This window comes from Bombina bombina, chromosome 10 (genome assembly GCF_027579735.1).
Source record: "Bombina bombina isolate aBomBom1 chromosome 10, aBomBom1.pri, whole genome shotgun sequence".
In the NCBI taxonomy this organism is placed as follows: Eukaryota; Metazoa; Chordata; class Amphibia; order Anura; family Bombinatoridae; genus Bombina; species Bombina bombina.
In genome coordinates this window covers 164535292-164561866 of record NC_069508.1, presented here as the reverse complement: position 1 = coordinate 164561866, position 26575 = coordinate 164535292, and the positions used below count along the sequence as shown (strand labels likewise).

At 36.0% G+C, this 26575-nt stretch overlaps 1 protein-coding gene across 1 annotated transcript in view; it reads right to left on the bottom strand.

Moving 5' to 3' along the window:
- Positions 1-5125: 5125 nt before the first annotated feature.
- The window catches only part of LOC128640778 (calreticulin-like), a 47774-nt gene continuing 26324 nt past the window's right edge, over positions 5126-26575 (bottom strand). Inside the window, exons 7-9 of the mRNA XM_053693199.1 lie at positions 23107-23250; positions 22819-22911; positions 5126-5380 (exon numbers count right to left, since the gene is read on the bottom strand). Coding sequence (XP_053549174.1) covers positions 5126-5380; positions 22819-22911; positions 23107-23250 — 492 coding nt within the window. The remainder of the gene's footprint in view (positions 5381-22818; positions 22912-23106; positions 23251-26575) is intronic.

Sequence of the window (26575 nt, the reverse complement as noted above, 5' to 3'; positions counted from 1 at the left end):
CACTTCAGCTTCCTCCGGTCGTCGCAAGCCATTTCTGATGTCAGAATTGATGGATGGGTCATCCTCTAATCACTGCTCCCCCCCCCCCCGGGGAATCAGTGTCTGATTCAATGCCGTGATTGGAGGAAGCCGGATTCCTCATTTTAGACCCAGGAAGAGGTTTTCCGACGGGTAGAGGAAGCTGGAGCAGCTGTCAAGATTAAAAGGTAAGTATTTTTTCACAACACGAGTGAAATGTATATTTTGATGAATTAAAGTGCCCCTGTTTTTAATTGAATTTTTAAACGGGCACTTTAGCATCAAAATTTACATTTACTTTAAGTTTTAATATATGCACTTTCTGAGGCACCAGCTTCTACTGAGCATGCGCACAAGTTCACTGAGTATACGTATAGTAGTCTGTGATTGGCTGGTGGCTGTCACATGATACAGGAGGCTGGAAGATGGGGAAAATATACATTTGACGGGGGGGGGGGGGGGAAGCTACTGCTTATTTGAAATTCAGAGTAAGTGCTATTGCCTTGTCTTTTCATTGTGCACTTGTTAATTATGCAATTCTACTGTATTCAGTGGTCCTTTAAACATTTATTTTTGAAGTTGAAGTCCAACCATATTCACAACAGAGAATTAAAACAGGTATGTTTTATTTAATAAATGTACAAAATAAAATAATTACATACAATATTCATCTAACAGTACAAATAAGTCTTGTGAATTGTACATTTATTCACTTCCAACATCTTATACGACAAATATAAATAATATTCTTTTAGAAATAAAACAGCAGATTATTTTTTTAGCTAAATTTGATATTTAGTTTTCCTTCCACATAGCCAGACACTTGACATATTTATCTGGTAAACATAAAACTGAAGATCCTATTTAATAAGGCACCAATAAATTAATAAAAGTCACTGTATTATATGCAACAATATTTAGTTTGCATGGGCGTCCACATAAATATTTCTTGGATGGGTGGAAGGAGAATAAAAGGTTCCAACAATAATATTGTAGACAGATACAATATATATTTATATTTTTTTCCAACAGGCACCCATTTATACCTTTGAGTGAGACAAATAATTGGCATGTTTAGATCAACCCTATGTTATCTGTAGGTGGCCATTAAAATGAAAGAGGGTGTGATTTTCTATCTGCTAATATTTGGTAGAAACAATGGTGCAATTTCCATGACCAATCTGTTTTATTTCTCTAAACGTAGTGTCTACAAAGAGGAGTCTCTTCTCTTTCACATTAGGGGTCTGTGGGGGTATATGGATTTGATTTTTGCTGAGAAAGAGACACAGTTTTACAACCCTACCCTTTGTAACACCCAAAATGTGGTGTTTAATTAACCATTAGCGATTATGTGGTCAGAATGAAAATGGCAGATTTCAGACACCAGGTTCAGAGGAATAAAAGAGGAAGAATTTTGACTCTGTGGCTGTATCTCAGCCAAAAATAAATCAATACACACACGTAATTTGACTTAAAAATAGGAGAATCTCCACTTTCAAATAAGGGTTCACTTCACCCTGTAGATAGCAGGTGGTAAATGCCCCTCTTGCCCCCCTCTCTGAATGCATGTCTGTGCTTATCTGTAGGCAGTCTGATTACTTCATTCAGCTATGAAAGACGCTCCTACAGAATCATAGCTTCTGGTTGGGAACATCATTTTCTGCATAATGATGAACTAAATCAACTGTAAATATGTGACAGTAAATTAAACTATTTTCTAAAATTCTTTTAAAATAACATATTTAAAACAGTACTGTCTACGGGAAAAAAACATAGATCAGAATTCTAGAAAGCATCTCTTGCAGTAGAGGCAGTCTGCAGCTATACACTACATACATTTTGTCAAATTGTTTATAGTTATCTACATCCAATCAGGAACTGTGTTGAGGTATTGCATAAAGTGCTTACAGGGATGTGGAAAAGTCAGCACATTTTCTAAATACCGTATCTGATGTGCCAAGCAGTGTTTCTCTAATCACTACAAAACCATGCCTCTTCTGCTGTATAACACAAAGACTACGCCAACCAGATTTCACACAAAACTAAAAACGCATTTCATCTTTGATAATTTTTTTATACAAATATTTTAAATAAATTACGTAAAAATTTAGACTTCTCCACCTGCCATATTATAATAATTATATCTGCCTAGTAAACTACTGCTGAACAAGTAAGACGTCCCTAACACATACGTTCGTGGTCACCTTCCTAGCTACAAAAGGCACTTTTTTTTTTACTTAGAATAATATTGCATAGCAACTACACATAAATGCTTAAATTACAGCTACAACCATGGAAATTCCACGGGGAGACAAATAGTGAAACATTACAGGTATAAAGTTTAACTTGAAAGCTGCCATGACAAAGGCTGCGGAGCATTGTGTTGTACCGTATTGCAGCCATGTCTAGCAGTGAAGAGGTTAAATAAATGTCCGTAAAGCTGAGGTCAATAAATGAGAAACAAAAACTCCAAGAAATATATTGTTCCCTATTACAAATTCAGAATTCTCATTCAAAGCACCTTGCATTACTTTTTTTGCAGCTTCAAATCTATTCCAAACTATTCCATTCCTTGCATGTGGAAAGTCTGATAGCGATATTATAGCACATGAGAAAAATATTTTCGAATTTAACAGCTTTTGCCGCTTGACAACTTATTTTGACCTAATTTGAGCGGCATATTTGGCTGTTTGTTTCCTCTGTAACATTTTTGTGTATAAACAGTTTAGTACACAAGATATTTTTTTTGGTTTAATAAACACTTAAAATGATTGCTCAATACACAACTTAAATATGATCATTCATTTAGAATTTCAATTAACTGCTCATAAATTTAAAATATTGTAAATTAAAATTACTAATTGCACGTCATAAATTGATATTACAGTGGGGGGGAATTAAATTCAGACATATTAGAAACTCATTACCAATATTTGATCTGCCACCATATTTTAGTTTAGCTTTGGACAGATATCTTTTTGTTTTTGAGAATCTCTCTAAAAACTCCCTTGAAAAACCTGTTACTTAAGTTTTTGTTGGTCATTAACTATTTTTTCTGTTATTGTTTATGTAATGTGGTGTTTTTGTAATTCAAACATCTGGGGTGAATCACAATTCTTTTTGAAAATAATATATATTTATCTACAAAAATTCCCATAGATATTAAAGGGACACTAAACATATTTCATGCACTTTCCTCTGATCATGGGTGCTGCCATTTTGGAACCTAATATTACACTGTAGGTATCTAAGGAAGAGTTACAGTACATGTGGAAACAGGCCAGCACTGGAATGAAGTGAAAGATAGATTTCAACATGGTGGCACCAATGTCTAGAGTGAGGCAGGGAGTAAATTCAATACTATGCTTATAAAATGTATTTAGCATCAGATTACAAATTGATTGCTATTTAATGCTCCCACTCGAGCATTAACTGCGCTAGAAGTAAGCTTTTTGAGCACGTTGGGTTATGCTTGTATTATGAGTTGAAAGTAAACTGTTTTCGCTGGCGCACTTTCCCAAACACGCATAAAAAGCCGAACTTAGAATGTTGCATGCACGATATTGTATTCCCCGTAGAAATCAATGGATCAAAGAAGTGGGGGGAAAATCCCATAGTTAAAAAAATAAATATGCATACTTCACATTTAAATATTCTTCACATAGCAGAACATGTTCTATTTATTTATAAATACACATTTCTACATATATCTGATTTTTTGGGGTAAAAGATATATTTATACACATATCATATATCTTTGATATAGCACCCTGGTGGCTGCTCACTCAAATATTTGAGGATTGGAGTGCAGGTCTTTATTTACCAAGTGATATATATATATATATATATATATATATATATATATATATATATATATATATATATATATATATATATATATATATACATACATAATACATATACATATTTAGACATGTATATGTATCTCTATGTTAAAGCCCTTTGCCTGCCTTTTTTTTCTTCTAACACCTGAGACCTCATATCTTAAAGCTTTTATAACTTTTTTGTGCAATATTTTTTAATCATTTTTATTAGATAGTGTTATTATGAGTGCAATTGTACTTTGCAATGTATTTTTATGTGTTTTGTGAGACTTTTTTGTTTTGCCAAACAGTTAACCAGAGCTCTGAGCTCACCCTAAACCCGACGTTTGTTAAAGGGAAAGCATACTGTAAAATTGTTTTTCCCTTAATGTGTTTCCAATTACTTTTTTACCAGCTGCAGAGTATAAAATGTATGAGATTTGCTTTTTTAAGGCTTATTTGTGTATATGAATTAGTTGTTTTTGTGTTTTGAAGCCACAACCTAATAAAATGGGTTGAGCTTGTAGGTATAATCAGATCTCATTACTTTATCACATTGTGTACATATACCTGCTTCTTTATCTTATATCTGTCCATAAACCAATCACCAATACTTGGAGAGAACAATGGAAAATTAACATTTTATTACCTTATCTCTTCTATACCCCACTGGGAGTGTAATTTCTTCTACTGGCTGTGTTTACACAGCTTGGCCTCGTGGCCAAAAACTTTTAGAATAGGTGGGAATACCACAGGCTAAATAATCTATTTCAAATGCCTATAAAAGGTTAATGGAAATACTTGTAAACAATTTAATACACTCCAGCAGGTAAAGTGGATCATTGGGAACAAATTAAAGAGGAGAACATTTTTGAGTAAACTGTCTCTTTAAATTCAATTGTGCTCAAGCAATCGCGTCTACTTTCAACTTGTAATATGAGTGGAAAACCTGACACATGGAACAGTGGCGATAAACCCTTAATCGCTTGAGCGTAACTTTTAACGCACCACTATTAATCTGGCCCTTAGTGTTTAATGTCCCTTTAATGGGGGTTTTCTGTAGATAAATATTAGATTAGACCCCTGGCCTTCTAACAGGAATGGAATGAAAAAGAGGCAAAATATCCATAAGGTGTTTGCGCACAGGAATTCTGATAGGTGGGAATAGGGCCACCGGCTACTTGTTATCCAGCTACACAAGGTCCATAAATACATTTTATTTGATGAAGCAGCAGGAGCAGGTAGGTGTTGTTCTGTGCCAGGACCTGCTGACTGGACTTGTGTTACAATTCATCCCTTGGTGTGATATTTGGTTCTTCTTCCTCTTTCGATTCAGTTTCTTCATCCTTTTCTTTTTGTTTTTCTTCTGTCACCTCTTTGGGTTTCTCTTCTATTTTTTTAATCAAATCTTGCTGTTTTCCTTGTTTTTTCTTTTCGTTTTCTGCAAACTCCTTCTCAATTTTTTTCCATAATTGTTTTTTTTCGTCCTTTGCATCCATTTCCTCGTCAAATTTCTCTTTCAGCTTCCTTTCTTGTTCCTAAAAGGATAAAAAAAAGGATATATTGAATTACAGTTTTTCTTAAAGGGCCATTATACAACACATTTTTCTTTGCATAAATGTTTTGTAGATGATCCATTTATATAGCCTATCTGGGAGTGTTTTGGTAACAATGTTTAGTTTTGCTTATTTTTTAATAACATTGTGCAGATTTTCAGACTCCTAACCAAGCCCCACAGTGTCAGAAGTAGACGGGCTTTTCCACTCTCCCTGGGTGTTCCTGCTAACCTAATCAACAGAGGTAAACGTGGAGCTTCTAAGTAAGTTTTTAGAAGGTTTTATATTGGATTTTTAGATCAGTATCTGTGCATATTCTTCTTTATAGTAGTATCTACATGCAGATATATGAGAATTGGTGTATACTGTCCCTTTAAGGTCTATACCCTATGATTCTATCATTTGATTCCTATTGCAGAACCCTCATTTTACAACAGGGCTTTAGTCCAGTAGAGTTAAATTAAACTCTTGCTAATAGCTTTGATAGCAGTGGGGGTTGCAGTGCATTGTGGAGCCCATTTTTGCATTAAAAAGCTTAACCCTTTACCCATCTTTAAATCTAACCCCTGATACTAACCCTGCAGTCCATCTCAATAAATCTGGATTCCCATGCAGAATGCACAACACAGCTTTTTGCAAACTGTTAAAAAAAAAACATGGATGACCCACTTACACTATGGGGCCAATTTATTAAGTTCCAGACGGACATGATTCGCTGTAGTAAATCATGTCCGCCTGGCATCGCTAAATGCCAACAGCATACGCTGTCAGCATTTAACATTGCACAAGCATTTCTGGTGAAATGCTTGTGCAATGCCGCCCCCTGCACAGGGGGTGTCAATCATCCCGATCGTATCGGATTGGGATGATTGCAGTCCGCCGGAAACTACGGGGGGAGATTGCAACATCCGCTACTTGTTAAATCTATCCCTATATAGCTAAAAGTATCTGGAAACCTGGCCATCACACCTATATGAGCTTGTTGGACTTTCCAACAACTTCCATTCTAAAACTATGGACATTTATATGGAGTTGCCCCCCTCCCTTGTGGTTGTAACAGCTGCAAGTCTTTTGGGATGGCTTTTCACAAGATCTTAGAGCGTGTCTGTTGTCAGAAGAGCATTTGTGAGATCAAGCGCTGATGTAGGAAAAGAAGATCTGGCTCATAATTGGTATTTTAATTCATCCCAAAGGTGTTCAGTGAGCTTGAGGTCAGGGATCTGTACAGGTCACTCGAGTTCCTCCATTCTAAACTCATCAAGCCGTGTCTTCATGAAACCCACATCTAAAATGTATCCTCTTGTAGCATTAAGATGACCCTTCAATGGAACTAAGGGAATAAGCCCAAACCCTGAAAAAAAAAGCATTATCCCTCCTCCACCAAATTTTACAGTAGGCACTATGTATTCCGGTAGGTAGTGTTCTCCTGGCATCCGCCACACCCAGATTCTTCCATCAGATTGCCAGATAGTGAAATGTAATTCGTCACTCCAGAGAACACGTTTCCATTGCTCCAGTAGCGGCATGCTTTACTCCAATCCAGCTGATGCTTTAGCATTGCTCATATTGATGTGAGGCTGGTGTACAGTTGCTTCCAGAGGTAGTTTAGAACTCTGTAGTGCAATTGTAGCCACTATTAGTTAAGTATTAAAGGTATCGCCTGTACATCACTTTTGTTATTTTCTTACAAAAGGATTTTTATTTTCGTTGAATGCAACAGATGAAAGACATTTTTTACGAGTTAAGAGCTATAGCACTTGGCAGCTCCACTCTGTGATATTGCGTGGTCTGGGCTGGGGTGTTGTTGCTCATAGATGCTTCCACTTCAGATCGAGTAGGCAGAAATGTAATAAACTGGCTCATGGTAAAGGTCGCATCGTATAACCAGATTCACAAACACTGATGCACTTACACGCAGTCAGTGATAAAATGATACTCTGCTAGACATACACAATGTAACACAAAGGCACTCATACACTGTTACACACAGGCACTAATACACTGTTACACACATATACTAATACACCACTGTACACACAGGCACTAATACACTGTTACACACAGATACTAATACACCACTGTACACACAGGCACTAATACACTGTTACACACAGATACTAATACACCACTGTACACACAGGCACTAATACACTGTTACACACATATACTAATACACCACTGTACACACAGGCACTAATACACTGTTACACACAGATACTAATACACCACTGTACACACAGGCACTAATACACTGTTACACACAGATACTAATACACCACTGTACACACAGGCACTAATACACTGTTACAAAAAGAGATAAAAAGCGCTCTAAGGGGCCGATTTATGAAAGTGCGAGGGGACATGATACGATGTAGCGTATCATGTCCGCCGCACATCGATAAAGGCCGACAGCATTTTCTGTTGGAATTTATCATTGCACAAGCAGTTCTTGTGAACTGCTTGTGCATTGCCGTCCCCTGCAAATTCGCAGCCAATCGGCCACTAGCAGGGGGTGTCAATCTGCCCGATCCTAAGACTTAAATAGAAAAAGAATCCTGCTGTATCTAAGTGATCCCTCTAGATCAACGCTAATGTGAACCATACAAAACATAAAATGAAGATTCAGCGCTATAAAGCATGGATATATTATTTATGCAATAAATGTAAATGATAAATATAAATAACAAATATAAATTTAATAACCAAATAATATACACATTTAAAATACTAAAAAGGGACTTCTCCCTTAAGAACAGTTAAAATAGGCTAATTACATGCGCAAAAAACACCTTATTGAAAGCGGACTATAAAAATAAAATAAAAACACAGATTGTCTCTATGACGGCATCCAATGGTGATGTTAGTCTTATAATTTGCAAATAGTTAGGACTTAGGCAGAGTAGTATGCCTTAAGAAAGTGCTCTTCGTTTTCAAAAGTGACACAAAGGATTCCTCTCCGGGTCTGTATACTACGTCTTGGGGAGCAGATAAAGGACTTTCACCACTAACCTTTACTTTTAATAGGTGATGGAGAAGCTGGTTTCACTGTATGGGGCCGAATTATCAAGCTCCGTATGGAGCTTAATGCCCTTGTTTTCGCACGAGCCTTCAGACTCACTGGAAACAGCAGTTATGAAGAAGCGGTCTAAAGACCAAATCAGCCAATAGAATTTCAGTAGCTTTCATCCTATTGGCTGATTTGAACAGCCAATAGGATTTCAGAAGCTCTCCTCCAATTGGCTGATTTTAATTTAACACTCAAATCAGCCAATAGGAATGCAAGGGACGCCAGCCAATAGGAATGCAAGGGACGCCATCTTGAATCGTGTCCCTTGCATTGAAGCTTCAGTTTACGGCAGCGACCATAAGAAGAGGAGCTCCGCGTCGGATGGCTTCAGGATGGACCCGTTCTGTGCCGGCTGGATGAAGACTTCTTGCCGCATGGATGATGACTTCACCGGCTGGATGGATCCTTCAAGCGGGACTTCAAGAACTGTAAGTGGATCGTTGGGGGTTAGTGTTAGGTTTTTTTAAGGGTTTTTTGGGTGGGTTTTATTTTTAGATTAGGGTCTGGGCAATGTAAAAGAGCTAAATGACCTTTTAAGGGCAATGCCCATACAAATGCCCTTTTCAGGGCAATGGGTAGCTTAGGTTTTTTTTTTAGAGTTAGGGTTTCTTTTACAGGTAAAAGAGCTGATATATTTGGGGCAATGCCCCACAATAGGCCCTTTTAAGGGCTATTAGGTTAGGTGTAAAAAAAAATATTTTTGATCATTTGGTTTGTTATTTTTCGTAATTTAGTGTTTGTTTTTGTAACTTACGGCTAGATTACGAGTTTTGCGTTATGAGTAAAAAAGCAGCGTTATGGGTTATAACGCTGCTTTTTTACTACCGCTGCTATTACGAGTCTTGTAGGTACAGCTGTACCGCAAACTTTTTTGGCCTTAACGCAAATTAACACACAATTTGCGTAAAGTCTTTTTTCAATGGGACTTCCATAGCGCCGATATTACAAGGTTTTTCTGGGAGGCCAAAAAGTGAGCGGTACAGCCTATCCCGCAAGATTCGTAACACAATCTAAAGTACACAAACACCCATAAACTACCTATTAACCCCTAAACCGAGGCCCCCCCCGCATCGCAAACATTATAATAAAATTATTAACCCCTAATCTGCCGCTCCGGACATCGCCACCACTATAATAAACATATTAACCCCTAAACCGCTCACTCCCGCATCACAAACACTAGTTAAATATTATTAACCCCTAATCTGCCGCCCCTAACATCGTTGCAACCTACATGCAACCTACATTACAGTTATTAACCCCTAATATGCCGCCCCCAATGTCGCCGCCACTATACTAAAGTTATTAACCCCTAAACCTAAGTTTAACCCTAATCCTAACACCCCCTAAATTAAATATAATTAAAATAAATCTAAATAAAGCCTACTATTAATAACTAAATAATTCCTATTTAAAACTAAATAACTAATAGTTACATTGTATCTAGCTTAGGGTTTATTTTTATTTTTTTTAACTAGGTAGAATAGGTAGAATAGCCTCCCAACATTAGTGACCCGGAGGAAACTCAACTACTTATCCAAATAGGTAAGGCTGCTAATAACAGTGCTGTAATTATGGGAGATTTTAACTACCCTGATATAAACTGGGCCAATGAAACTAGTAATTCAGCTAAAGGGGATAGATTTTTAAATGTTCTCAGGGATAACTTCTTGTCACAATTAATAGAGGAGCCAACTAGGAGTAAAGCTATATTGGATTTAGTGCTATCAAACAATACAGATATAATATCAAACATAGAAGTTAAAGAACATTTGGGTAACAGTGATCATAACATGGTCACATTTGAAATCTCTTTTCATATGCAGTGTTTTAAAGTCTTAACTAAGACTTTTAATTTCAAGAAAGCAAAATTCAACGATTTAAGGAAATCATTAAATAATATAAATTGGGACAATGTATTTTATAATAAAAATACAGAGGATAAATGGATAATATTTAAAAAATTTGTTAAATAAATATACATATCAATACATACCATATGGTTATAAAAATAAAAATAAAAAAACTAAGCCGTTATGGCTAAATAAAAATGTGTTAAAAGAAATTAGGAAAAAACGTAGGGCATTTAAATTATTAAAAGAAAATAGTACAGACTCAGCATACAATATTTATAAGGAATGTAACAAAGCATGCAAAAAAGCAATCAAATTAGCCAAAATTGAAAATGAAAAATTAATTGCCAAGGATTCTAAGTCTAACCCTAAAAGGTTCTTTAAGTACATAAATAGCAAAAAGTCTAAGAAGGATAATATAGGTACATTAAAATGTGTGGAGGGTAGCATGATAAATAATGACAGGGAGAAGGCTGAGGTACTAAACCAGTTTTTTTCTTCAGTATACACAAGAGAGGAACCATTGAATGATACTTTGGAACAGAATAGAACATGCCAGTCCATACCACTAACTGGGTTTTGTTTAGAGGATATCAGGAAAAAACTAAAAAATATTAAGGTAAATAAAACTCCAGGCCCAGATGGAATACACCCAAGGGTGTTAAGTGAACTTAGCACTGTTATAGACAAACCTTTACTCTTAATTTTTCAAGACTCATTATCCTCAGGCATGGTACCCCAGGATTGGCGTAAAGCTGATGTGGTGCCACTCTTCAAAAAGGGAAGCAGGGATGATCCAGGAAGCTATAGACCAGTTAGTCTGACATCAATAGTGGGGAAGATATTTGAAGGGATTATAAGGGATTATATTGATGAGCATATTCATGTAAACAAGATTATGAGTTCTAATCAGCATGGCTTTAGGAGAAATAGATCATGTCAAACTAATCTAATTAGATTCTACGAGGAAGTAAGTAAAAATATAGATAAAGGGGAATCAGTTGATGTGATATACTTAGATTTTGCAAAGGCATTTGATACAGTGCCACATGAGAGATTAATGCACAAAATTAAGGGACTGGGAATAGCTGAAAATGTTAGCTCATGGATAAATAACTGGATAAAAGATAGGGAGCAACGAGTAGCAGTAAATGGATCATACTCAGATTGGACAAAGGTAATCAGTGGCGTCCCCCAGGGATCAGTACTGGGCCCTGTTCTTTTTAATATTTTTATAAATGACTTGGAGCAAGGATTAAATAGCGACATCTCTATTTTTGCAGATGATACTAAGTTAAGTAAGGTCATTAGGTCAGAGCAGGATGAACTCTCTTTGCAAAGGGATTTGCTAAAATTAGAACTATGGGCAAGTGAATGGAAAATGAGATTTAATACGGAAAAATGTAAGGTTCTACATTTTGGAAGTAAAAATAAGCAGGCTATGTATTTTTTAAATGGGACAAGACTTAGCCAAACACAGGAGGAAAGGGATTTGGGAGTAGTAATAGATAACAAGCTAAAGATGAGTGCACAATGCAGGGCAGCGGCTTCAAAGGCTAATAAGATACTAGCATGTATTAAAAGAGGCATTGATTCAAGGGAGGAAAGCATAATTCTGTCATTATATAAAGCCCTGGTAAGACCTCACCTTGAGTTTGGAGTGCAGTTCTGGGGACCGATTGCTAAAAAAGATATTGCAGAACTAGAAAAAGTTCAGAGAAGGGCCACAAAGCTAATAAGGGGATTGGAGAAATTAACCTATGAGGAGAGGCTAGCCAAACTGGGTCTGTTCTCTTTAGAAAAAAGGCGCTTGAGAGGTGACATGATTACTTTATATAAATATATTCAAGGCCCATATACAGAGATGGCAGAAGCTCTTTTTATTCCAAGAAAATTGGTTCTGACAAGAGGTCATAATTTAAGGTTGGAGGAAAGGAGATTTAATCTCCTGCAACGGAAACGTTTTTTCACTGTAAGAGCAATAAAATTGTGGAACTCATTACCAAAGGAGGTAGTGAATGCCAATACCATAGATACATTTAAAAATAGTCTGGATAAATTTCTGTATATAAACAAAATTCATGGATATGATTGCTAGTATTAAATGGGTCACATTTTAATGGGGTTATTTAAGCTTAACTGGAGCTTTTTGTAAGTATTTTAGATTTGTATAGGTTGAACTCGATGGACTTCAGTCTTTTTTCAACCTTATCTACTATGTTACTATGTTACTATGTATGTATTTACTAACTACCTAGCTAAAATAAATACAAATTTACCTGTAAAATAAAACCTAACCTGAGTTACACTAACACCTATCCTTACACTACAATTAAATAAATTACCTAAATTAAATACAATTACCTAAATTACAAAAAAAACACTAAATTACACAAAATAAAAAAAGAAATTATCAGATATTTAAACTAATTACACCTAATCTAATAGCCCTATCAAACCCACCCCCCCCCAAAAAAAAAACCCTAGCCTACAATAAACTACCAATAGCCCTTAAAAGGGCGTTTTGCGGGGCATTGCCCCAAATAAATCAGTTCTTTTACATGTAAAAAAAATACAAACACCCCCCCAACAGTAAAACCCACCACCCACACAACTAAACCCCCCAAATAAAAACCTAACTAAAAAAACCTAAGTTCCCCATTGCCCTGAAAAGGGCATTTGGATGGGCATTGCCCTTAAAAGGGCATTTAGCTATTTTTCAATTGCCGAAAGCCTAATCTAAAACTAAAACCCACCCAATAAACCCTTAAAAAAACCTAACACTAACCCCTGAAGATCCACTTACAGTTTTGAAGAGCTGACATCCATCCTCAACGAAGCCGGGAGAAGTCCTCAGCAAAGCGGCAAGAAGTTCTCAACGAAGCCGGGAGAAGTCTTCATCCAAGCCGGCAGAAGTGGTCCTCCAGACGGGCAGAAGTCTTCATCCAGACGGCATCTTCTATCTTCATCCATCCGGCGCGGTATTGTAGTGCGGTATGGAGCACAACTTTGCTCTATACGCTCACTTCTTGCCTAATAAAGCCAGGTTTCTAAAAACCTGTAATACCAGCGCTGTAGGTAAGTGAGCGGTGACAATAACGTGCAAGTTAAGGTTTAATTGTATATTTGAATAATTTTAGTAGGGTTAGGTTTTTTAAATATGTAATTTAGTTTATTTAATTGGTAGTTTAATTTAAGTGTAGTATAATAGTTAGGGTAGGTTAATTAATAGTTTAAAATTAGCTTATTTTAATTCTACAGGTAAGTTTTAATTTATTTGAAGATAGGGATGTTGTAATTTTAATTTAAAGTTAAGGGGTTGTTAGGTTTTATTGGTTAATAGCTTAATTTCGTTTTTTGCGATGTGGGGGGCTGATGGTTTAGGGGTTAGAAGGTTTAGTTAGTGGTGGTTATGTGGGAGACCAGAGGTTTATGGGTTAATAGGTGTATTTAGTGGCGGCGGTGTCAGGGAGCGGCGGAATAGGGGTTATTACATTTTATTTAGGTTGCATTGATGTCGGGGGCGGCAGATTAGGGGTGTTTAGACTCTGGGTTTATGTGAGGGTGTTAGGTGTAAATGTAACTTGTTTTCTACCATAGAAATCAATGGAGTATATTTCATTGTCTTGCAGCATCGAACATAAGCTTTCGGTGCTTTCAGACTCCCATTGATTTCTATGTCATCCGCAGCCTCAAGGGTGGCGCATTGAAAACCAGGTACGATGCATCGGAATAGCCACGAACGTACCTGTTAACTATTTGATAAATGGGGAAAAGTGTCAAATAGAGCCGAATGTGTATTCGGAACATCTGTAATGTCGTAAGCATCGATCTGTGTCAGATTGAGATCGCGGGATTGTATGTTACGTCACAAATTTCAACATTTGCCGGTCTTGAGGCTTTGATAACTAGTTCTGATCAATCTCACAACAATTACAATGCGGAATTCCATCAAATTTTTGGTTAACACTTTGATAAATAGGCCCCATAGAGTGAAACCAGCTACACCATCACCTATTAAAAGTAAAGGTTAGTGGTGAAAGTACTTTATCAGCTCCCCAAGACGGGGACTACAGACCCGCAGAGGGATCCTTTGTATCACTTTGAAAACACAAAGATTCTAATACACCACTGGTACACATAGGTACTCATACTTTATGCACACAGATACTAATACACCATTGGTACACACAGGTACTCATACTTTATTGAACACAGATACTAATACACCACTGGTACACACAGGTACTCACACATTATTGCACACAGATACTAATACACCACTGGTACACACAGGTACTCATACTTTATTGCACACAGATACTAATACACCACTGGTACAAACAGGTACTCATACTTTATTGCACACAGATACTAATACACCACTGGTACAAACAGGTACTCATACTTTATTGCACACGATACTAATACACCATTGGTACACACAGGTACTCATACTTTATTGAACACAGATACTAATACACCACTGGTACACACAGGTACTCACACATTATTGCACACATATACTAATACACCACTGGTACACACAGGTACTCACACATTATTGCACACAGATACTAATACACCACTGGTACACACAGGTACTCATACTTTATTGCACACAGATATTAATACACCACTGGTACAAACAGGTACTCATACTTTATTGCACACAAATACTAATACACCACTGGTACACACAGGTACTCATACTTTATTGCACACAGATACTAATACACCACTGGTACACACAGGTACTCATACTTTATTGCACACATATACTAATACACCACTGGTACACACAGGTACTCATACTTTATTGCACACATATACTAATACACCACTGGTACACACAGGTACTCATACTTTATTGCACACAGATACTAATACACCACTGGTACACACAGGTACTCATACTTTATTGCACACAGATACTAATACACCACTGGTACACACAGGTACTCATACTTTATTGCACACAGATACTAATACACCACTGGTACACACAGGCACTCATACTCTGATGCACACATTAATACAGATAGTGATAAACACTGATAAACTATTAGAAACAGATAAAGATAAACTAGTACACAACAATACTGTTAATCTGATGTACATACTGATACACCAATACACACAGATAATGATGTGCTACTATATACACACAGACACAGATAATGATACACTACTATACACACAATATACACAGACACTGATAATATTGTACTACCATACACATACTGATAACACAGATAATGATACACTACTATACACACACAATATACACAAACACTGATAATGTTGTACTACTATACACATACTGATAACACAGACACAGAAAATGATGCACTACTATAGATACACTGATACACATACACAGATACACACAGATAATGATACACTACTATACACACACTGATACACAGACACAGATAATGATACACTACTATATACACACTAATACACAGACACAGATACACACAGATAATGAAACACTACTATACACACACTAATACACAGACACAGATAATGATACTCTATGATACACAAACACTTATAATGTTGTACTACTATACACATACTGATAACACAGAAGCAGATAATGATACACTGATACACAGACACAGATACACACAGATAATAAAACACTACTACACCCACACTGATAGACACAGATAATGATACACTACTATACACACACTGATAGACACAGATACACACAGATAATGATACACTACTATACACACAAGCACAGATACACACAGACACAGATAATGATACATTACTATACACACTGATACACACAGACACAGATACACACAGATAATGATACACTACTACAATACACACAGATAATTATTCACTACTATAATACACACATATAATGATGCACTACTATACACACACTGATACACAGACACAGATACACACAGATAATAATATACTACTATACACACGCTGATAGACACAGATACACACAGATAATGATATAATACTATACACACACAGATACACACAGATAATGATACACCACTATACACACAAGCACAGGTATACACAGACACAGATAATGATACACTTCTATACACACTGATACACACAGACACAGATACACACAGATAACGATACACTACTATAATACACACAGATAATGATACACTACTGTACACACACTGATACACTTCTATACACACAGATAATGATACACTTCTATACACACACTGATACATACAGACACAAATACACACAGATAATGAAACACTACTATACACACACTGATACACACAGATAATGATACACTACTATACACACAAGCACAAATACACACAGACACAGATAATGATACATTACTATACACACTGATACACACAGACACAGATACACACAGATAATGAAACACTACTACAATACACACAGATAATTATACACTACTATAATACACACAGATAATGATGCACTACTATACACACACTGATACACAGACACAGATACACACAGATAATGATACACTACTATACACACAATATAAACAAACACTGATAATGTTGTACTACTATACACATACTGATAATACAGACACAGATAATGATGCGCTAATATAGACACACTGATACACAGACACAGATACACACAGATAATGATACACTACTATACACACACTGATACACAGACACGGATACACACAGATAATGATACATTACTATATACACGCTGATACACAGACACAGATAATGATACACTACTATACACACACTGATACACAGACACAGATACACACAGATAATGATACACAACTATACACACACTGATACACAGACACAGATAATGATACACTACTATACACACACTGATACACACAGATAATGATACACTACTATACACACACTAATACACAGACACAGATAATGATACTCTACTATTCACACACAATATACACAAACACTGATAATGTTGTACTATTATACACATACTGATAACACAGACACAGATAATGATACACTACTATACACACACTGATACACAGACACAGATAATGATGCACTACTATAGACACACTGATACACAGATAATGATACACTACAATACACACACTGAGAACACAGAAACAGATACACACAGATAATGATGCGCTACTATACACGCACAGATACAGAGACACAGATACACACAGATAAAGATACATTACTATATACACGCTGATACACAGACACAGATAATGATACACTACAATACACACACTGAGAACACAGAAACAGATACACACAGATAATGATGCGCTACTATACACACACTGATACAGAGACACAGATACACACAGATAATGATACACTACTATACACACACTGATACACAGACACAGATACACACAGATAAAGATATACTACTATACACACACTGATACACACAGACACAGATACACACAGATAATGATACACTGCTATACACACAAGCACAGATACACACAGACACATATAATGTTAATACATTACTATACACACTGATGCACACAGACATATATACACACAGATAAAGATACACTACATAACACACACTGATACCCACAGATAATGATACGCTACTATACCCACGCTGATAGACACAGATACACACAGATAATGATACACTACTATACAGACACTGAGAACACAGATACAAATACAAATACACACAGATAATAATATACTACTATACACACGCTGATAGACACAGATACACACAGATAATGATATAATACTATACACACACAGATACACACAGATAATGATACACTACTATACACACAAGCACAGGTATACACAGACACAGATAATGATACACTTCTATACACACTGATACACACAGACACAGATACACACAGATAATGATACACTACTATAATACACACAGATAATGATACACTACTGTACCCACACTGATACACTTCTATACACACAGATAATGATACACTTCTATACACACACTGATACATACAGACACAAATACACACAGATAATGAAACACTACTGTACCCACCAGGGCCGCCATCAGGGGGTGACAGGGGTGACTCCTGTCAGGGGCCCAATGGGCCAGGGGGGCCCCATGAGGCAAGAACTAAAAAAAATTTTTTTTTTTTTAATTTTGGCAGCCACTAGTGGGTACTACAGCAGAGTGCTAATTGAGCATGGGAAATGTTATTACAAGGAATAAAGTATTAGCATTTGAGAGGATTTCTGAGTGTGCACTAAACCACTATGCACAGTGTGAGACAGACTTGGCGCTTTGTTTGTACAGTGTGTGCCTGAGTCAGACGCAGGTCACTTTCATTTGCAGAGGAGGTAGGACTTACTTAGCAAATGTTTTTTATTTCTTTGTGCAATTTCGGATTGCAACTTCAGTGTGGTAGTAGTTGTTTGGTGGGGCCAGGGGTCCATAAAAACAATTTTTTTAGCAGCAGTGTATTTATGATTATTTGACAATGCTGTAGAAATTCTATATTTAAAACCATGCAGAAATGTTTCCTCCTCAATTCACAAATGGTTGTTGCCCTTTTGACAGATATGCATTTTTTTTATTTATATATATATATATATATATATATATATATATATATATATATATATATATATATATATATATATATATATTACATTCCAGTTTACTGCCCCTTTATGCAAGGACTTTCCAGATGCAAGGAGGCATTTTATCTAAGATTTTTAAATCTGCATAAAATGTTATACTCTCAGACTTAGATTGCTCAGTGTTTGAAATGAGACAGGTTAATTTAAAACTGTTCAGTTTACACTACAGCTGACTTAATTTTTAAATATATAACAACAAGCCTATATCCTGCATTTAACCAGATCTAATGGTATGAGTACCACAGCTTATGGTTTCACCAAGACCATATAGAGTACAGCATTTTCAAAATCCATAAGTACAGCTGACAGATCATGATAACATTTGTACACTATATTTGAAGTGGTGCTCTTGGTTGGGGGAAATTTGGAAAAACAAACAGACATATGTCAATCTTTTAAAAGTACTTTTCTTTGTCTAGCTATCTACCCAGATCATTAATGTACAATTTTGAATTCACAGAATTATTTGGTTTACACATTTACAAATATGATTCTTTAAAAAGTGATCTCTTAATTTCTGCAATTTTTTTTATCATGCATGTCACACACTGTTGATTTAGGGGATGCAAGGTGCATAAATGTTTCCTCCTGTGAGTGTTTCTGTGGGTGTCTGTGTTTATGTCTTTGTGCTTTGGTTTGTGTCTCTGAGTGTGTATGTATTTTTTTTCTGTGGGTCTCTCTGTGAGGGTGGGTGTGTATGTCTTTGTGCATTTTCTGTGGATGTCTGTGATGGTGTGTGCATATGTCTTTGAGCTTTTTCTATGGGTGTCTCTGTGAGGGTGTGTGTATGTTTGTCTTTGTGAATTTTCACTGGATGCCTCTGTGAGGGTGGGTGTGTATGTCTGTGTTTTCTGTGGATGTCTCTGTGAGGGTGTGTGTGTATGTATGTTTGTCTGTGTTTCCTGTGGATGTCTCTGTGAGGGTGTGTGTTTTCTGTGGGTGTCTCTGTAAGGGTGTGTATATGTTTTTGTGTGTTTTCTGTGGATGTCTGTGTGTGTGTGTGTGTGCGTGTGTATGTCTGTGTGTTTTCTGAGGCTGTCTCTGTCTGTGTTTCCTTGGGTGTATGTGCAAGTTTGAGTTTGTGTGTGTGTGTGTCCATTGTCTGTTCCTTTTTAGGACATTTTGACCTTACTACTGATTATTCACATCTTTCTACAGACTTTGAGACTGAGACCTTTACGAAAGTCACCAATCCACCATTTAACCTTTAAATTATTGTTTAGGCAGTTCAGGGCCCTTCCTTTCAGCCACTGCATGCTGTTGTCATCATTTAGTTGGCATCTTCCTTTACAAAAGATACTTACTTGTCAGGTCAATGTAAACAAGTGCTGAGTGTCTGTGGGTGTCTGTGTCTGAGTGTGTTTGTGTGTTTCTTTGCGTGTCTGCTAGAGTGTCTATATGTGAATCCTTATGTGTGAGTGTGTGTGTGTGTTTTTCAGTGTATGAGTGTGTTTGTATGTTACTACCTTTACAACATTTCCAAGTTTAAATAGACACTTAAGAATAAAGTGCATATACGTTTTAGTCACTTGGTCAAAAATTGCACGTGTCAAAGTTGGGGGGGGGGGCCCTGATCAATGGTTAAGTCAGGGGCCCCAAAATTTCTAGTGGCGGCCCTGGTACCCACACTGATACACTTCTATACACACAGATAATGATACACTTCTATACACACACTGATACATACAGACACAAATACACAGAGATAATGAAACACTACTATACACACTGATACACACAGATAATGATACACTACTATCCACTCGCTGATACACACAGACACAGATACACACAGATAATGATACACTACTATAATACACAGAGTTAATGATACACTACTTGACACACACTGAGAACACAGATATGCACAGATAATGATACACTACTATACACACGCTGATGGTACGCACAGATACAGATACACACAGATAATGATACACTACTAGACACACACTGATACACACAGATAGTGATACACTACTATACACACCAGCACAGATATACAAAGACAGAGATAATGATACACTACTAGACACACTGACATACACAGACATAGATACACACAGATAATGATACACTACTATACACACACTGATACACACAGATAATGATAGACTACTATACACACACAAATAATGATACACTACTATACACACAAGCACAGATACACACAAGCACAGATACACACAGATAATGAAACATTACTATACACACAAGAACAGATACACACAGATACAGATAATGATACATACTATACACACTGATACACACAGACACAGATGCACACAGATAATGATGCGCTACTATACACACACTGATACACACAGACACAGATGCACACAGATAATGATGCGCTACTATACACACACTGATACACACAGATAATGATACACATTACACACAAGCACAGATACACACAGACACAGATAATGATACATTACTATACATTACTAAACACACACTGATACACAAAGACAGAGATACACACAGATAAAGTTACACTACTATACAAACACTGATACACACAGACATAGATACACACAGATAATGATGCACTACTATACACACACTGATACACACAGATAAACACAGATAATGATACACTGCTATACACATGCTGATACAAACAGACACAGATACACACAGATAATGAAACACTACTATACCCACGCTGATAGACACAGATACACACAGATAATGATACACTACTATACACACACTGAGAACACAGACACAGATACACTACTATACGTACACTGATACACAGATATTGATACACTACTATACAGACACAGATAATGATACACTACTATACACACAAGCAAAGATACACACAGACACAGATAATGATACACTACTATATACACTGATACACACACAGACACAGCTATAAACAGATAATGATACACTACTATACCCATGCTGATACACACAGATAATGATACACTACGATAATACACACAGATAATGACACAATACTATACACACACTGATACACACAGATAGTGATACACGACTATACACACACAGATACACACAGATAATGATACACTACTATACACACACACAGATACACACAGATCATGATACACTACTATAAACACAAGCACAGATACACACAGACACAGATAATGAAACACTACTATATACACTGATACACACAGACACAGATACAAACAGATAATTTTACACTACTATACCCACGCTGATACACACAGATAATGATACACTACTATAATACACACAGATAATGATACACTACTATATACACACTGATAAACACAGACACAGATACACACAGATAAAGATACACTACTGTACTCATGCTGATACACACAGACACAGATACACACAGATAATGATACACTACTATACACACGCTGATACACACAGATAATGATACACTACTATACACATGGTGATACACGCAGACACAGATACACACAGATAATGATACACTACTATACACACACTGAGACCACAGATACAGATACACACAGATAATGATAGACTACTATACACACACTGATACACACAGACACAGATACACACAGATAATGATACACTACTATACACACAAGCACAGATACACACAGATATACACACAAGCACATATACACACTTATAATGATACACTACTATACACACAAGCACAGATACACACAGACACAGATACACACAGATAATGATACTCTACTATACACACAGATAAAGAAACACTACTATACACACACTGAGAACACAGATACACGCATTTAATGATACACTACTATACACAGACACACATACACACAGTTAATGATACACTACTATACACACACTGATACACACAGACACAGATACACACAGACATTGATATACTGTTTGAAGCTTACTCACCTTTGTCAGACCCCAGGTTTCATTTCCAATTTTCTCAGCCAAAGTTTCATTATTTGTAATCAGGAAATGATCAAAGATAGTGCCGGACTTTACCTGCAGGAATAATGACAAGTGCTGGATTTACAGGACTCTCCTGCAGTGCCATTAGTTTTGTATTTTGATACAAATACAAAGAATACAGTAAAATCAGTGATTTATTTGCATCTGTCCTAATCTAAATGAACTGGTTTAATAATGACAATCCCCCTACACACTGATGTAGCCCTCCCAGGCAGTCTCCGCACTTACCTGCCAAAGCTCCAGTCCAATGACACCTATGTTGTAAAATCTATATATAGTTGGATCTGGGGCATAATCTGGGTTATCAGTTTCAGGGTGGACCCATTCTCCCTTGAAGTTGGGATTGTCTATGATTTGTGGCTTCCAAATTCCCTGAAAAATAAAAGCAATATATTGCCCTGGTTAGATAACATATATAGAGCTGATATTGTTAGGATCACAGCCACTCCTGCGTGACACTCACTTGCTGTGTGCTGATTTACCGTTCAAATGTTGTTACAGAAATGTAATTTATCAAAATAGCGCAGATGACGCATAACGGCAGCACTGAGAAACTCTAGTTGTGCTGTTAAAGGGAATCTCTGTTTAAAATATTTCTCTCATCCATATGAATGGGCAGCATCTCAAAATGGTGTTTGGTTTTGTAAAAAATGTGAAGTGAAAGCTTTTTATATATTTTATGTCAGGGTATCTGAGTATTATTAAATAATATATATATATATGTACATTTATCTGCACATAGATTTATGATAAGACCACATGGTTAATTATATATAAACTATTTGCATCAGTTCTATTTACTGTAGATTGCAGTCCTCTCTGCCAAATGATTATTGGCTGATAAACAAACCCCCTCTCTCATTGTTTATCTGGGAGACATTGCAGACCTTTTGAAAACAATTCCTTTGATGAATTGGGACAGTTATCTTAAAAAGATCACTTCAAAGAAAGCCTGCATAAAGAGTTCCCCTATTTAGAGGAGTGGACGGTCCGTCTGGAAGGATAATTGAATATACAAACATTGTAATTTATCATTTTTTTTTATAAATTATTCCTGCTGAGATCTAAATACACCTGGGATGTTTGAACTCAGGTTACCTACAGACATGAGAAAGCTAAATTTCAGATAAAGAAATAATATATATAATCTTCATGTGAGTGTAAGATACTCAGATGAATATATATATATATATATATATATATATATATATATACTGTATATATAACTATATATGTATTGATCTGGGACATACTATATTAAATAAAGATTTGATGAGCTGATAAATACTATAAGTAAATGTATACGTTTGACATTTTTCCTTTGTTTTACAGACAAGATGTCCTTAGCCATGAACATGGATCTATGTATTCAAAATTCATTAGAAATATGAAATGCATTGCATTTCTATTGAGATGCAATGCAATGCCAGAAAGCTGTAATTATAGGAAGAGTAAATTATTAATAGTGTAACTGTTTATTAATATGATCACTAAGAACAGGCTTTTATTTGGTATTGGAATGATCAGAAAAATGACATTATACTATCCTATCTATAATTCAAATTATAAGTGATTAATGCACAAAGTTATAATAGTTTAAATAATCACTTTATAAGGATATATTAAATTGTAGCAAAAATGGATGGTAATATTTCTGGTTGTCTGCTGCCCCCTAGGGGATTGGTACTGGTATGACAGCCAAATGATTTGTCTATTAAAACACATGCAAATCCAGGTGACCAATGAGATGTTCAGCTCCATTAGGGCCAATCCAAGACAGCACCGTGGGCATAACTGAAAACAAGATCACCAATGATTATGATATAAGAAAGGCAGAATGCAAGGGAAAAAAACACAGTCTGTTGTCTGCTGATACCATGTGATTGAACTTGCTGCGATACTTGGGAACACAATCACATATCAAAAGCTGAGACTAGCTTCTGGATCTATGCAAAAACTTATTTTCTTCATATGAGGTGATCTGAAAATATTTGGAAAAGATTGAACTACAAATTGGCTCAAACTGGTGATGTATAATTGTTCTATTTTTTTTTATATTTAAATCAAAGGTATTTGGTAACCATAACAAATTGCAGGTCAGCAATTTTAAAAAGGTACTTTATATTTCAGACTCATATTCACAGTCCTGTGTAGTTTAAAATTAGTCTTTTGTTTGCCAAATAATTTATAGTTGCAGCCACATAAATATATTTTAGAATTTGTCTTAATTGTAGATAATTAAGAATTTAAATTAGCTCACATAAATTGGTATAGGAGTTGGCTGTTTGTATTAATAATATATATAATTCATGATGTTTTAAATTGGAGTTATATAAGAATTTATTTCATCTCAGATAACTTGGCATAGAAATTGACTGGCTGTTTAAATTTAGAATATATATAACTTCTGGTGTTTTAATTAGCGTGTATATTGTTCTATTGCTTAACTAAGCACTGTTAAAGTATAATTGTCTGGAAGTTAGTGACCCATACTGTGATATTTCATTGTGGTGAGGTAATGCAATTCAATTGTGAATAAAGCTAGTTCTAAAGGTACATTTGGTTTGCTGTGTAAATAATATTGTAACAGTTTAAACTGGTATAGTATAGATTCATATCTGTTTTTCTATAAATATAATTCAATGTGTCTATAAATGTTAACTAATACAAAGAATTTAGGAATTTACAATAATTTAATTGTTTTGTATATGCATTTTTATTGGTGGTTTATTTTAAAGAATTATTATTAAGTATATTGTATTATAACCCGGCCATATACTGACATATAGAAATTTAAAATAATACCCATGTGTACTTCCTACTGATGCTGTTGGCACTTCACTGGGTGTTATTTACTTCTGTTAATGCTCATTGGCTGATATATACTTCCTGTTAATACTCACTGGGCGTTATGTACTTCTGTTAATGCTCATTGGCTGATATATACTTCCTGTTAATACTCACTGGGCGTTATGTACTTCTGTTAATGGTCATAGGCTGATATATACTTCCTGTTAATACTCACTGGGCGTTATGTACTTCTGTTAATGCTCATTGGCTGATATATACTTCCTGCTAATACTCACTAGGCGTTATGTACTTCTGTTAATGCTCATTGGTTGATATATACTTCCTGTTAATACTCACTGGGCGTTATGTACTTCTGTTAATGCTCATTGGCTGATATATACTTCCTGTTAATACTCACTGGGTTTTATGTACTTCTGTAAATGCTCATTGGCTGATATATACTTCCTGTTAATACTCACTGGGCATTATGCACTTCTGTTAATGCTCATTGGCTGATATATACTTCCTGCTTATACTCACTGGGCATTATGTACTTCTGTTAATGCTCATTGGCTGATATATACTTCCTGTTAATACTCACTGGGCGTTATGTACTTCTGTTAATGCTCATTGGCTGATATATACTTCCTGTTAATACTCACTGGGTTTTATGTACTTCTGTTAATGCTCATTGGCTGATATATACTTCTTGCTTATGCTCAGTGGGCGTTATGTACTTCTGTTAATGCTCATTGGTTGATATATACTTCTTGTTAATACTCACTGGGCGTTATGTACTTCTGTTAATGCTCATTGGCTGATATATACTTCCTGCTTATGCTCCCTGGGCGTTATGTACTTCTGTTAATGCTCATTGGCTGATATATACTTCCTGTTAATACTCACT